We start from the raw sequence: 15,232 nt of genomic DNA on the forward strand, positions 1-15,232 counted from the left end.
TATTCAAATGAACATACAACATCAAAATATATAATATATATTCAAATTATACATATCTGTGGTCTAAATTGAAACAGTTGATACAATAATGCGGCTGATTTGGGCAATCTTCACAGTATGTCACTACCCTTTTGGTTTTGTTTCTCGCATGCGTTCTTCCAAATTGGGCACAATTTTCTTTGTAACATCTGAAACAATATTTACGACAGGCAGAAGCCAGCCCTTTCTTCTTTTTTAATTCGTGCTTCAATCGTCTAGGCCTAACGGGGGCACCAATTTCTGAGATTCCTGAGCTCACCAAGTACTCAACCAATGCTGTTCTAAACTGAACAACTGTAATCTTTTTTTTAGTTGTTAATTTATACAGTATATACGAATTTACAATAGATGTATTCAATAATAGCTCCATCGCTAATCTTTTGGGCCATTTAATTGTCTTGCGAAGAGGGGTCGTGTACGATGACATTTGATCCGATAGATCAACCGCTGATTTTGCACGATTATAATCAACCACAATTTTTGGCTTTATTTTTTCTTTTCCTTTCTTACTGATCCTTCTAAAGCTCACGGAGTGCTTGGTAGACAGAAGCAGCACATCTCGTTTGTCCTTCCATTTCATGACTGTAATTCCTTCACCATTTTCTTGAGCTGAGAATTCGCCTGCTTTGAGCTTGGCTTGAACGACCGTTTGAGGTAGACCTCGCCTGTTTTTTCTGAGTGTACCTATGAGATGTGTGTGCCCTGCTAGCAATTTCCGTGCTAGATCCAAGCTGGTGTACCAGTTGTCTGTACAAACTGTATGTCCTTTGTTCAGATAATCGTGACACAAAGAAAGGACGACATTAGTTGGGGTAGTGTTCACATTATCATAGTTTTTTCCGGCATAAACTTGCACTTTTACAGTGTATCCTAGGTCTGAGCACAGTTTAAAAAATTTTATTCCATATTTGTGTCGCTTATTTTTGTTGTACTGCCTAAATATAACACGCCCACGAAATGGAATTAGGCTTTCGTCGACACAGACTTCTTCATTTGGTGTGTAATGAAATTTAAAATTATCATTCAGCATATCTAACAAATGCCTAACTTTGAACAATCGGTCTTTTTTACTGTCATTCATTTCATTATTAGCAAAATGTAACATTCTCAAAATGACCTCAAAGCGATTTCGGCTTATAATGGACTTAACAAATGGTTGCTCAAAACGTTTATTAGTGCTCCAATACATAGACGGTTGAGGTAGTTTTACTAATCCCATCCAAATCAAAACGCCAAAGAATCGCTTTATTTCATGGCAATCTGTAGGCACCCATTTTCGCATTCTGTATGACTGTGTTCCACTCTTGTTCAAGATTTGTGAAGCAAAACGATTTGTTTCTTCAGCTATATATTCAAATATTTCATTAGGTACTAGTAATGAATAAAAATCTTCTGGCTTAGCTGCACTCATGCTAGATCGCAACTGAAATGGCTTGAGCCCAGGACATTCAGTATATGGAATAACACTTGTTTGCTTACCCAGTGGATTAAACCATACATGTGTAGATCCTGAATCAGCCGATACTGGAATCGATTCTTCTTCGCTGTCGGATAATATCTGCCATCGACGACTGTTTCTATTCCGTGGTATTGATTCAGTTTCATCGATATCAATGTCAAGTATAGGTGGAGCCGGTGGTGCAACACTATTCGATAATGAGTTCAATTCTTTATCAAACACTGATAAATCTAACTGTGAAAGTTCATAGTCAAAGTCGTCGTCCATTTTCACGGAGAAATAACTACCTAATCAGTGACAAAACTTAAAATTTGAACTATCGAATAATCATATAATGCAGTCTAATTCGTTGTACGTCGCGTCGGAGCGACGCTCACACACAATACGCTACCAGTGACACTATCAAAATGGCGCCAGCGCTGTTGCGGCGGCAAAAAGCTAGAGCGAGATTTCGCGCGCTTTTTAATTTTAAGATGGCCGACAATGTGGTTGACGCGGCCCCAATGGATATTTTATTACTATAGCGCCGCGTCAGCCACATGTGGTTGACACCGTTATTTATTTATTTATTTTACCATAAAATGTATATAAATAATTAAAAATATTGTTATTAGACTTCGTATCAATCCCGAGAATAAATTTTGAAAAACAAAAAAATAACAGTTAGGTCATATGTTAGTATAGATGTAGTGAATAATCCTTTCCTATCGGCAAAACTCGGAACAACGATAACACCCGAATGGTGCCGATGTGTCTATGAATTACTGTATTATTAAATTACGTTTAGGTATCAAATAAATCGCATACTTTATTTATCAATGTCAAATGTCAAACTGCCCGTTTGACGTATATTACAATGAGATGTTAAAACCACCACGATTCTATAATATAAAGAATTCGTTAGGTAAACAAAAATATAACTAGTTACCGAGGACGTTTTATTTCAATAAAACGCACTGATAAAAACCAAATTCCGGTTGAGATGATCTAATGATTCTATAAGGATTGGAACCCCAAAAGTCTAACTATAAGTCAAAACTACAGTAGGATTTTGCAGATCTTTTTATAACAATAAATTTTTGTAATTAATTAAAAATACTATGACATAACAAAAAAGACACCTCAACATAAAACAAAAAATACCAGCAGAGAAATTAATATAAATAAATATGATTTGTTAATGTGGATCGAATAAAATCAATGATTATTATTTACAAAAATGACAGACAAGAGTAAAATGTAAAAAGTATATCAAAATATAGGTGGCCTGCATTAGTACACGAGTCCATGAAGTTTATCACAAAATCTAACATAAATATCAACAAAATATTTCTGTGGTATTAACTACTCTATATAGATACTTCCTCTTGCAATGCGACCGTTCCCTACGTTGTCTCGATGGGTACTGAGTGCGAGTGAAGTAGTAAGACAAAAACGAACATTTCCGAGAAAATACGAAAGGAAAGGATTATTCACTACATCTATACGGCATTATATGTGTTAAATAAACAAACACTTTTATTGCACTCCTTCTTCATCATAATTGACATATTCATAAAAATGTTATCTAAGAATTGTGCAGGTGCATCAATATCATTATATCTAGCCCAACCCAGATACCAGAGAATGGTCATCACATGGGCACAGCAGCCTATGGTCCGGGTGCCCACCAAACAACTGCAGTAATAACCAGCAATATCAGATATGTGATTGGATGTGTGACTATTAACTAAAATATAAGAGTAATAAACCTTATGTCCAATATGCCGAGATTTAATTCTACCTCTTATGAGGTATTTGTCCACTCCCAGTACCAATGGGAGATCATCCTCTATGTCATTGGCCACTTCAATTTCATATCTACCATCGGCACGAACATGCTCCCCGTAATAGGAGCGTGCCTGTTTAATTTGATATGTCCCCAATGCTATCATTATCAAATCATGTTGAGATAAGTTCGGAAAGTTATTTAATTGTGGATGGTCAGCATCTATATGTCTAAAAATTGTTCTTCTTCTATTGATATTTTCATTTTTTATAAAGGCTCCCAAGTAATTGGTAGTGTTTAGTTTAGCTAAAGCTATTTGTAACAGTTGGCGTGCATCAGGTCGGTCTTCTATAGGTGCAAGATATTTATTGAATAATGCACACACTATATTAAAATCGGTCATAAGATGTGCCGATGCGCGGTTGAAATATTCTTGGCGAAACAACTTAAAATCTCTTTTTATACGTCCATTGACAATCTCAACCACCCATCGACACATTGTAACACACCTAGAACGATTAGCCTGCTCTGTAGTTAGTTGGTTTTCACCTTCTAAGAGAGATTCAGGTATGAAGGCTTTATAACCATACCTATGCAATTCACCCAGTACATCTCTGAAGCCTCTATCTAAAATGAAAATATCATTAGGCCTGAAATAAGTTCTTAAGGGACTTCTTTCATTACTAAATTCTTTCGACATGATGAATTAGAATCACTTTCCGTTGCTGGAAAGGGACCAAGTGACTGCAAAATGAAACCGTCACAGCAAACTATTAAAAAAGGTTTTACCAAATTATTCAATTTGTGTAAGCTGTAAGTTTTTTTTGGTAAGAGTAGTTGCTACTACTTTGCACAAATATGTATGTACCATCACAAATAGTTATTGCTGGTTTATTACTTACAGACATTTCTGGATTTCCGAACAAACCTTCTGGAATTATTTTATTTTTAGCAGCCACTTCTTGAATTGACATATGACCTAATCCTAAGTAAAGAGGAACAAATGTCTCAGATAAACAATTTCTTGCATGGGACATGTATCTCTCTAAAGTTCTCCTTGACAGTCCAAATAGCGATGACAACCGTTCATTACTGTCGCCAGTTCTCAACTTGACAAGTATTATACTTAATGCAGTACTTGCACATGGAACTTCCTGTGCCAGTTGAGGTATGTGGAGTAATAACTGATAGAAGCTATCTGCATTCATACCTAGCCAATAATGACATAGGTGTGGGTCCATATCTCTTATATTTGAGAAATTAAATTGTCTGTAGCTACCCCTTTCCATAATTAACATCATGTCATCCATTTGTGATCCTGTGAATTCATTATTATGAAAGGATAAATCGCTCCAAGCCCCATCATACAGATGATGTCTGCATATTCGAGCACTACGTGGCACATACAACCGGTGCTGCAGTAGCAACATTTCTTTAATTGCTGATGGCACTAGCAAACGTTCATCACTGTTGCATTCACTAAAAATACAATGCCTTGATGAAGCAGCAGCACGTTTATAGATGCGTGAAACAATTCTTGGGCATGTCACAACAGGTCGTGAAGTTAGATTGTATAGAGCTGATGGTGGTGATGGTGGTGGTTGAGGTGGATGGTTAGTTTCAACTGCAGTTTCACTCTGTAGAGCTTGTCTGTTATTATCAAGTTCAGCGTGTCTCCTCACACTTCTATATGCCTGAGACCAACAGCGTAAACAAACAATTTCAAGACGGTGAACCTGAAAAAAAAATGTTTTATAATATATTTTAGTATTATTTCATATATAGAGGTTAACAAGATGACAATAAATACTTAGTTCTCAGTACATTTTAATTTTATTTAAATTCAAGATATATTATACTCTTTTTTTATTTCTAGAAAGGTCTTATGACATTAAAAATTTAAAATAAGTGCATAACTATCCTTGAATATTTTACCAGAAGTCACTGTAATATAAAAACCTTACACTACTAGTATAATATTGTTAATAACTGGCAAGAGGTAGAATTTGCTGCCACCTAATACTTTAAAAAAATATATTTAAATTATTACCTGATGCGAAGGTGTATGTGATAATATGAAATTCCGTTCAGGGCTATTCAGTGGTACTATGTGAGTAGGAGCCCTTAGGACTGATATTCCACAGTTTAAGCATACTTTTTTGTGTCCAAAGGTTTGTGTAGGAACAGTTCCTCGTAAGTATTTGCCAGATTCTCTTTGAAGTATTATGTAACATTCCCGACATATTAAATCATTTTCTGTCACCTAAAAATGATAAAAAGATGTTTAAAATACTCAATATTTAGATATTAATAATTATATATTGCTCAATATGTAGTATAATTATTATATTACTAAGTGCATGTAGTTGTTTTGTAAATAATCTATGTCAACAAGGTTTTTTTTATTTAAAAACAAAAATTAGGAACAATGTTATTAATCGAGAAAGGTTATGTTTACTATAATAATAAAAATAAATTACTTGCCGTGGTACGAGAAATCCATGCACGTAAAAGATTAACCATCACATCTGTTGCCTCTCTGATTTGGAAACTACGCCGTGGGTGTGATAATAAAAGAGAGCAGTTAACACAACGCGACATGTTGTTTAAAGACAAGATTCACTGTCGAGGTAAAAACGTAACTTAAAAGCGCACAAACAAAAAGAGTCCAATTGCTCGATGTAGTAGATAAATGTGGAGGAATTATAAAACTCAACTCGACACAAATACACGTTTATTAGCATAGAAAACTAGAAATATTTTCTCAGTTTGCGTACAATAAACAGTTTACAGTAACACCAACAGTAAATGAATATTGAATAATTGAATTTGACACTTTGTCAAATCATGGAATAGTGTTGTACACATCAGTTGACTCGACATCAGAACATTATTATCGATTACATATTTATTGCTAGATTAAGGTATATAAATAGTTTTATTATAAATAAGTTATAATGGATTTATAGAAAAGCAATAATAGCCGCTTTTGAAATGATAAAGTTATAGTAGGTATATATTTTTTTGTATAGTTTCTTTTGTCGGTTAGTCGATCGATTCTTTTCAAGATAAAAGATCTTCACTATAGTGGCAAGCGACATAGTTAATTAATTATATTACAAATACAATACTAATTAGATTGCAAATATAAACCCCACAATTGATTTTAATGAATTTCATTTATAAAACATTTAAAATAATAAACATGAATTATACATTTACTTAAATGGCTATACGCGTATAAAAGTGAAACCAAAAATGCCCAATCTCCTTTATAGCGTAATTTTTTCATTGACTCTAGGAGATATCGTCTTTGCATCTTATCTTTTTTCAACGTCTTCGTCTCCTTCTTGCCGGCTGTAGCGCGACTAACGTCATCTTGTAAGAAAAAGTTATGAATTTTTTGTGCGAGTGCCTCATGTTTCACTGGATTTTTTTTCGGTGGACCACGAATTCTACCTTGTAGCCCAATTATTCCTTCAAGCTTAGTTTTCGTCCTATACGTTTTAACAAAACTATTATTCATTATGTTTTTAAATGTGTTTTTTTTCTCATTACTGGACGCTAATTCATACTGATTTTTGATCGATTCGCACAATATATTTTTATGAAGGAGTTCCTTTTTAACTTTTTACTTATCTGAAACAGAAATATTCAATGAACTAACAAACGATTCTGTTTTAGAGTGTGGTGTTAAATCATTATCATTAAAATTATTCTCTTTATCCTGTTCATTTTCCTTTGAATGCGCTGCTTGTCTAATTTTGTATCTATATATTGTTTTCTTTAGAGCATTATTTTTTCTGATTAATGAATTTATTTTTTCTCTTAATTTTTAATTTTCTTGTGTTATTTTGTTATATCTTTGTTTATACACTTTTCGAGCACATTTAGTTTCATCCGATTTTTCCTCAGTCGTTTGTTGCTTAGATCTTCGCCATTCCTTTCTCCTATTTTTTTTTTCAGATTCAGATAACTGACGTATCGGTATGTAGTTATTTTTAGTAACCTTACCAAATTTTTTTCTTGTAGTTCTTTCCATTTTTGCGGATCATTTAATTTTAAACGCTCTCGGTAACGTTTTTGCCGTTCAGCAGGCGTTAATGGCATCTTCCCTACAACAGAAAATGAAATTACTATATTTTACGCGAGTATATTGTAAACAAGCCTTTACCGATTCCATTGTGTAACGTAACACAAAAATATTAACACAATGGTGACCCAAATGAACAAAATGAACGTGTCCTTAACCTACAATAAATTATATTTTTGAAATTTCACTCCCAAAATACTCGCAAAACGTGCATTTGACTACAATTTACCAGCAACTACACTAACGTACCGCACTATAAAGTATAGTACTTACCGAAATCAAATAATTTGGCACTTTAAAACAAATTATTATTGTCTTATTTACGACGCGCACAACGTGAAATCATCAATCACAAAACAAAATGGCGCAGCCGAAAGAAATTAGCGCCCTCTTGTCGTAACTATATTGAGGCTTGGAGTTGCCATTCTAAATTTTAAATTTAGTTTTATTATTATAAAATATCAAAGTTACAAAAAAGAATAACACAAACGAATGGAAAATGAGACACGTGTTAATGAGCAAAAAAAAAATTATTTATTAGAATTAAATTGTTTTGTAGTGTATATCATATAACTTATAAGTTCACCTGACAAATCCTTGTTGAATCAGGTTACTAAATGTGTGTATTTTTTATTATTTGTTGCATTTTTTTAAATACGCACGACTGCGGACATTGAACTTTTGTATGGGAAACAAATTACGACATAAAATAAATTAAGTTTTTTAAGACAATAGAACCAATGTGCACATACAAACCTTTCTGTGTTTACTATATTACCACCAATGAGCATTAAAGTTGATTTATTATATATTTACATTTCAAAGTATATTTCATAATATTATACCAATAACTTTCATGGACACATAACTACAACAAAATGTACAAAAATTTTGAATACGACCCATCAACGGATTACTATGTTGCTTGGCTCTCTTAAAATACGCCGTGGAAAGTATCTTGAGGTGTTTCGCGATCGAATCGATGTCGAAGTATTTGTGTAATTTTTGTTAGGTAATCAATTGATATTTATACAGTTTGAGTATTCAACAAGTTCATTAAATTAAATGGCCATTTTAATAAAAGAAAAAAAAAATATTTATAAAGGACAATGGGCATTATTGTATGGGTTGCGTACCAACCCTTGTAACATGTTGCGACTAGTTTAAACATGTTCACTTAAGTTTTATTTTTATAAATAATTCAAGTTTTTATTATAATTGCGTGCAGGTCAAAGGTTCTGGGATGCAAATGAAAAAAGAATTTTTGTATTGAATAATGCTTTAATCATATTTTTTTACATTTTGTGCTACGTACTCATATACTTTTTACGTTCATAATAATTGTAGAGTCAATAATCGTAATTTTTAGACAGTTATTAATAAACACACAGTTGAAAATAGTACAATTATAGCTGAATAATTCTCTTATACAACTTAAAGAATCCACTTTATACACTGGTACTTGTGCTACAACAATCAGATTCTTTATCGTATCACAGTATTTATATTTATTTATGTTAATATACATAATAATGGACATTATCTACAACAATGTCGTCCAAATAGGTCGCCGGTAACAATATGCTTGGCTGGTGTCTTGCCCAGCCAAGGTACCAAATGATACTCATTATGTGAGCGCAAGTACCTACTGTTCTCTTCCCAGTCAAACAAGAGCAATAATAATGGGAAATTGACTCTCTCGCTGTTTCTGCTCTGTTGTTGATCAAAATGTACGAATAATAAATTCTACAAGATACGTGTCGCTATTTTATCCGCCCCCTTAAAAGAATACCATCTACAATGTTTATATTGTATCGCACAAGGTTTGGAATAGCTCCTATGCATATTTCTATTGTGTATATGCCGTTTCTAATGTGTTCGCTCAAATAAGACCGTGCAAATTTTATTTGATAAGTTCCTAATGAAATCAATAAAAGTTCTTCTTCTGTTAGTATTGGAAATTGCAGTAATTATTGTCATCTGCGGTGATAGCACAAAAAGATACTCGCTGTCGATTTATATTCTCTTCGATAACATAGTCACTTAGACTGTTGGCCATATGAATTCTCCTATTTAGTGCTTCTATTATTTCATGAGCTCGAGGATGGTCTTTTACAGGCTCTCTAAAAGTATTTAAAAGAGCAGCAGCAATGCGTATATCAACGAATAAATGCGTCATTGCCCGATTAAAATATTCTTGTCCGAATATTTTAAAATCGCGTTTAATCCACCCATTCACTACCTCTACAACCCATCTCACGATTGTAACTAATCTTGATTTATTAGCTTCTACTGTACTCAGTTGGCTTTCACTTCTAAGTTTTGTTGGAGGCATGTGGGCTTGATAGCCCCAAGTCTGTAAGGTTGAAATTGCGTCTCTGAAACCTCTGTCTAATACAAATACATCATTAATATGAAGGACATAATGAATTGGATTCATTTCATTTTCAATATAGGCATTCATTATCGTCGCATCTGAAGTCGTAGCAGCATGAGGGCCAGTCACATCTACTATGTATCTGTGCATATTAATAGAAAAGTTTTTAGCAGGTTTCTGAATTTGTGCAGACTATATGATTGCTTCTGAAACAAAAAATTACTACTTTTCTGGATGTAAATGTAGGTTCCGTCGCATATCAAAATGGCTGGTGGCACTTCATTGTCAACACCAAATATAGCATTTGGAATTGTTGAGTTTCTTGCTACAATTTCTTCACGGCTAATGTGGTCCCATCCGAGATGACGAGGAACAAACTCATTTGTTAAACATTCACGTGCTAACTCCAATTTTCGATCCAAACTACGCCGGCTCATGTCTAAACGGCTTGATAATCGTTCATTTGGTTCTCCCGTTCTTATTTTCATTAAATAAGCTCGTCTGCTCCAGAAGTCTGTTGAATTCTTCATGATTTAGACCCGTACAAAAATGAAGCTCAGATGTTGTTATAGATTCAATATTGTCGAAATTAAATCGAGGTTGTTGGCAGGCATCTCTTAACATATCTAGCATGTCCTTTAAATGTTCAGCCGTAAAAGACGAATTATTCAGCTCCTCTAACTCATTCCATTCGTTTAAAGTCAAATGAACGTGACAGATGCGGGCACTTGGTGGAATATATAACTTATATTCCACTAACATCCGAGATTTTATAAAACGTGGTACTCTTACTGGATTATCTGCCCTGCAATTCGGGAAAAGACAGCTGTTGGATGTATTTGCAGATCTTTTGTAACCAGTTATAGACATAACATCAACTGACGGTTGTTCCGGATTGTGGGGTAAATCTTGAGGTTCCATGTCTAGTTCGTTTAATCTCGCCTCATGTCGAGTAGCAGCCACCCAGCAACGATGGCAAATGTGTTGCCGATCATTCAATAGGGCCTGCAAAAAAATAAAAATGCTGATAATGATAGATGATAATCCTTCGATTCGCTTTATAGAGATTAAATAATATCGTAGTGATAACACTCGTTTTGCATTTATTGAATAATACAAATTATTTATTTAAATAAAATGTATTGTACTAGTCGATTGTCTTAAATTGTGCTATCACATAAAATCAGAAGATAATAGTGCATAAATAATTGTTGCTATTGATATAGATAAGATTGTTATAAATATACAGTTGTATGTGTTATATATATTTACATTAAACATACCTGGTCTATTCTCATATGCTCCAAAATATATTCAGCAAAACGTGGTCTTGCTTCTAATATGGGTCTTGACACTTCATGTCTCACTCGCTGCCGTCTCAAAGACCGAGTACAGGTCACACACAAATGTTCCATAGTTAGTAATAATTACAACAATATCAAAGTCCACAAAACAAGCCAAAGCCGATCGTTGTAAACGTAGAAGCAGGGGTCCTTTATCAATGCGTAAGTCGTCAAAAATTAATAGCGGAGTAACAATTTTGAAAGACGATAGTACAGCACAGCTACAAAACTACACTGCCACTAAGTAAACAATTTCATCTAGAAGGATCGCCGGGATCCATCTCTTTCCAACATGTAGCGCTGTCTCATGAAATATCATTCGTTGCCGCTGCTCCTGTGCTTACAATGAAAAACAATGGCAGCGCGTGGCGCGCGGGGTGGTAGAGGGGCTGTTGGGTCGAAATAGGCACTACCTGGTCGATCGTGTGTTTTTTTCCACTTTTTTTTAAATCGCTTTAGTCCTATAGTTATTAAAAAACTAATTAATTAAGTTATATTTAACATTTTTGTGATATGAATAATACCACTATAACAGTTTCCCTGCACGAGATACGGAGTTATGCCGATACAAAAAAACATAACACTCGTTGAGATCTTTCAAATGATGTAGGTAGAAAAATGTTACAACACTTGGGACGAAACCGCCCATTGTCCTTTTAGTTACAAAGTATTTTAAATTAAACTATAAATTAAATTACTGCTTTTTGTTGACTAGTGAATTTACATCTTGTAGGTTTCTTAGATAGAATATCTTTCCTTGGTCATCTTTGCGTGCTTTTATGTAATCTTTTTTGAACCACACATATTTATAGTTCTGTTTTATTTTAAGTTCTTGTTTTGCTAGCCACATTATTTGTTTATTTAAGCGAGTCATTCTCTTACGTATACTCTTCCGATGTTGATAGTGCAGATGCTAACCACTCTGTTTGAGCAGCTTCTTCTTTTAACCTAACCTAAACACTCTGTTTGAGCAGCTTCTTCTTTTAGCTCCACTATCAGGTTTCTTTCACGATCGCCTCTTTCTCTTGGTCTATGCGTATGCTTAATGCCGCTTTTGGGAACGTTTAGTTTTCGAGCTAGGTTTTCAACTATGACTTGTACATTCTCATTATTATTGTAAGGTACGTTGGAAACTTCAATCTGTTTTGAAAGTTTTTTTTGTTCCATGGCTCGAATTTGTTGTTCGAGAGCACCTACTCTGGTTTCTAAGTTGTTATTTTTGTTTGTAAGCTCAATATTTTTTTTTCTCTAGCTTTTTAATTGTTTGTCGAAATATTTCTATACTCCCCATTACTTTATCGAGCTTCGCGCTATGCAATTGTAGGGATTCACTTATCTCTTTCATCTCCTTTTTAATTGTTTTTTCAAGTTGGTTAGATATGTTATGGATAAGGGTTTTAGCATCAGGATTATTGTGTACATCGTCTTCTTCGTCATCTTCTTCTGGAATCACAATGGAGGAATTACGCTTCGGTGATCCTCGTATGCATTCCAGGCAAGTCCATCCCAGTGTCCAGATGATGCTGCTTTCAGAATCGCAGCCTGCTTTTTCGTTAGCCCAGTACATTTCGCGTTGATATGCACTAGCCGTTCACACTTGTTACATTCTATACCAGGAGAAGTCTTCGTAATCGCTTTGTTGCAATTATCGCATGTGCTTGCCATTGTGGGTAGATTTAAATTTGGGGATTGAGACTAGCTACACAACCGCTTTAGACAACAATTTGACAGTGAATGATGGCCTTTCTTCTAGTTAGTAAGCACAGAGTACATTATATATACTGCTATAGAGTGGTAACTCAACTCTCTTGCGTACAACGCCATCTATCGGGAAGTTGTGCAACTAAAATATATATAACCATAATATGCATACTCTTTTCTATAGTACATTCCCTAGTATCACATAGTTTATCCTAATTATTACAAGATCATATAAATATGCAACTTAAATTACTTAAATAATTGATGGTTGCATAATTACATGACCTTGTAATAATTAGGATAAACTATGTGATACAACATACAATAAAGGCAAATAAAACCGAATATTATAAAATAATAAAACAAGGTTTTTTTTGAAACTTTTATTTTCTTTTTCTTAAACTTTTATATTTAAATGCTAAACATTTTATTAAATCTTGCTGGTCATAATTTGTAATCGCACCAGAGAGAATTTTGTTTACATCTCTACACCAATTACATAAGAAGAATATGCACGAAGTATTTAATAACTTCTCTACAATATCACTTTTATGATTTTCGCATGATAAAAAATTAAAATCAAGCCTAATCTGTAGAACTAGTTTTATATAATTTTTAATATTTTGAATATCCGGCCTTTCTTTAATTATGAAATGTATAATATCCTGTATTTCAGAAAAGCATTTTACCAAATCAATAGCTGGATATGTCAAATAGTTTTTTTTCGAATTATATTCCCGCAATTTAATATAATTATTCTCTTGGGGCGAATACAAATTATTTACACAAATTTTAAAATTTTTGAAAACCTTTGTGTGACATTGTTTTAATAAATAGCCCGTTACATATTCTAATGCAGCTATTATTCGCGGATCCCTTTTTTTAGTAGTCAACTCTACTAACATATTATCACTACAAATGTCTTCATAATGTATTTCAGAACAACTATTGTCTTTATATTCATACTCTGTAAAGAATAGTTCCTTTAAAGATTTAAATATGTAGGACTCATCATTCTCACAATTAGATCCAGGCGAATAAATACTGCTTAAATTGTTGACCATCAGTGCAACAAATGCCGACTCAAACCCAGCACATGTTGGAGAATTATTTCGGTAACCATGACTTCTTATACTACCGAAAAAATTCTCTAACGTGTCTTGGTTGAAATGACGGCACCAAATTGATTTAATGTTATAAACATTAAACAATGTCTTGGTTAATTTTTCAATATTTTCAATTGTACGTATCCAGTTACTTATAGTTGGGACAATGGTAACTTCACCTTTTTTTGACACAAACTTCATTGATTTTAGGACCACTTTTGATTTTTTCCAAATTTCGTGGTGCTCTGACCTGGGTTTCACTGGCAAAAGTAGTGGTTTTCCACTTCTTTTAGAAGAGTTACTACAGCTACCATTCATAGAGTCAAATAATTCATCAAAAAATAATAGAATGTCAGCTGTATCTTTGCATTCACTTGGCAGTAAGCCCTGATCTGTAAACATAGTAGACTGCCTACTCTACTATTTAAAAATTATTGAATCATTATTATTAATGAAACATTAAATATTTTGAAATAAAATTTCTATTTTAATTTTGTTTGACCAATTTAAGGGAAAAGTATAGCAACTAGTAATCTTACCATATAAAATAAACTACAAATCTAACCATAATTGTTATACTCACCAGCTAAAAATCCCATATTTATCTCTACAGTGTGGCTAAAAACTTGACTGGCATATTTAACCTTCATTTTAGGCACTTTTTCAGGATCACAATGTTTTTCGCTTAACTTTTTAATTAATCTTACTCCCTTATATGTTGGGTTATTTTCAAAAAGTTTCACAATGTGGTCCCACTTTGCTGTTTTTTTATGCCATCTATTGTATAGGACAAATCTTTATACAATAAATTATTCCTGATACCTTTTATTAAATGTGGAACATCAAATAAAGGAACCACTTCTTCATTATCCACCTCAAAAACTCCATCTTTTGCTTCTTTGCCAGCTTTTGCATATTCCTGTTTTGTTTCTTTTATTAAATAGTTGATAGCGCTTACATTTGAAGTTCCTTGGTCACAAACAGTAGCCAGAACTTTAAAGCCAACTTCATTTAATTTTCTTATATTTTTCTTAATCATTGATGCTAACCCTGTAATTTTATCATTTCGCCTGCTGTAATCCAGGTGAGGTGTTAGGGCCATCTCATCAAAAACTAATGTGCATAATTTGTGGCTTGGTTTCATCCGTGATGCTTGTTTCTTCAACTGTTGAAAAATATTTTCATTTAATCCAGATTTTATATTGGCTTTTGATACCATTTTGTTTAAAGTGAATGGAGATGGCAGCACAAATATTTTTTGCAGCATTCTATAAACTTTTGGCCCCCGTTTATAAAAATGCAGTGCCATAATTTTCTCATCTTTATTAAATCTTCTCCCCTTCTTA

The 15,232-nt window shown here is 33.5% G+C and overlaps 1 protein-coding gene across 1 annotated transcript; it reads right to left on the reverse strand.

Annotated features, from left to right (window-relative positions):
- Positions 1–13,533: 13,533 nt before the first annotated feature.
- On the reverse strand, positions 13,534–15,232 carry LOC125074537. Its single transcript, XM_047685864.1, has 3 exons — positions 14,630–15,232; positions 14,083–14,298; positions 13,534–13,540 (listed from the first exon to the last, which is right to left on the reverse strand). Exons 1-3 carry the CDS (start codon positions 15,193–15,195, stop codon positions 13,534–13,536), a joined length of 789 nt encoding a protein of 262 aa, XP_047541820.1. The 5' UTR covers positions 15,196–15,232.

Source organism: Vanessa atalanta, chromosome 28 (assembly GCF_905147765.1).
Source record: "Vanessa atalanta chromosome 28, ilVanAtal1.2, whole genome shotgun sequence".
NCBI lineage: Eukaryota > Metazoa > Arthropoda > Insecta > Lepidoptera > Nymphalidae > Vanessa > Vanessa atalanta.

Coding starts and splice junctions, on each gene's coding strand:
- LOC125074537 (XM_047685864.1), bottom strand. CDS start 15,195: ATGGCACTGCATTTTTATAAACGGGGGCCAAAAGTTTATAGAATGCTG. Junction 14,299..14,629: donor CAGCAAAGTGGGACCACATT/GTGAAACTTTTT, acceptor ATAGTAGAGTAG/GCAGTCTACTATGTTTACAG.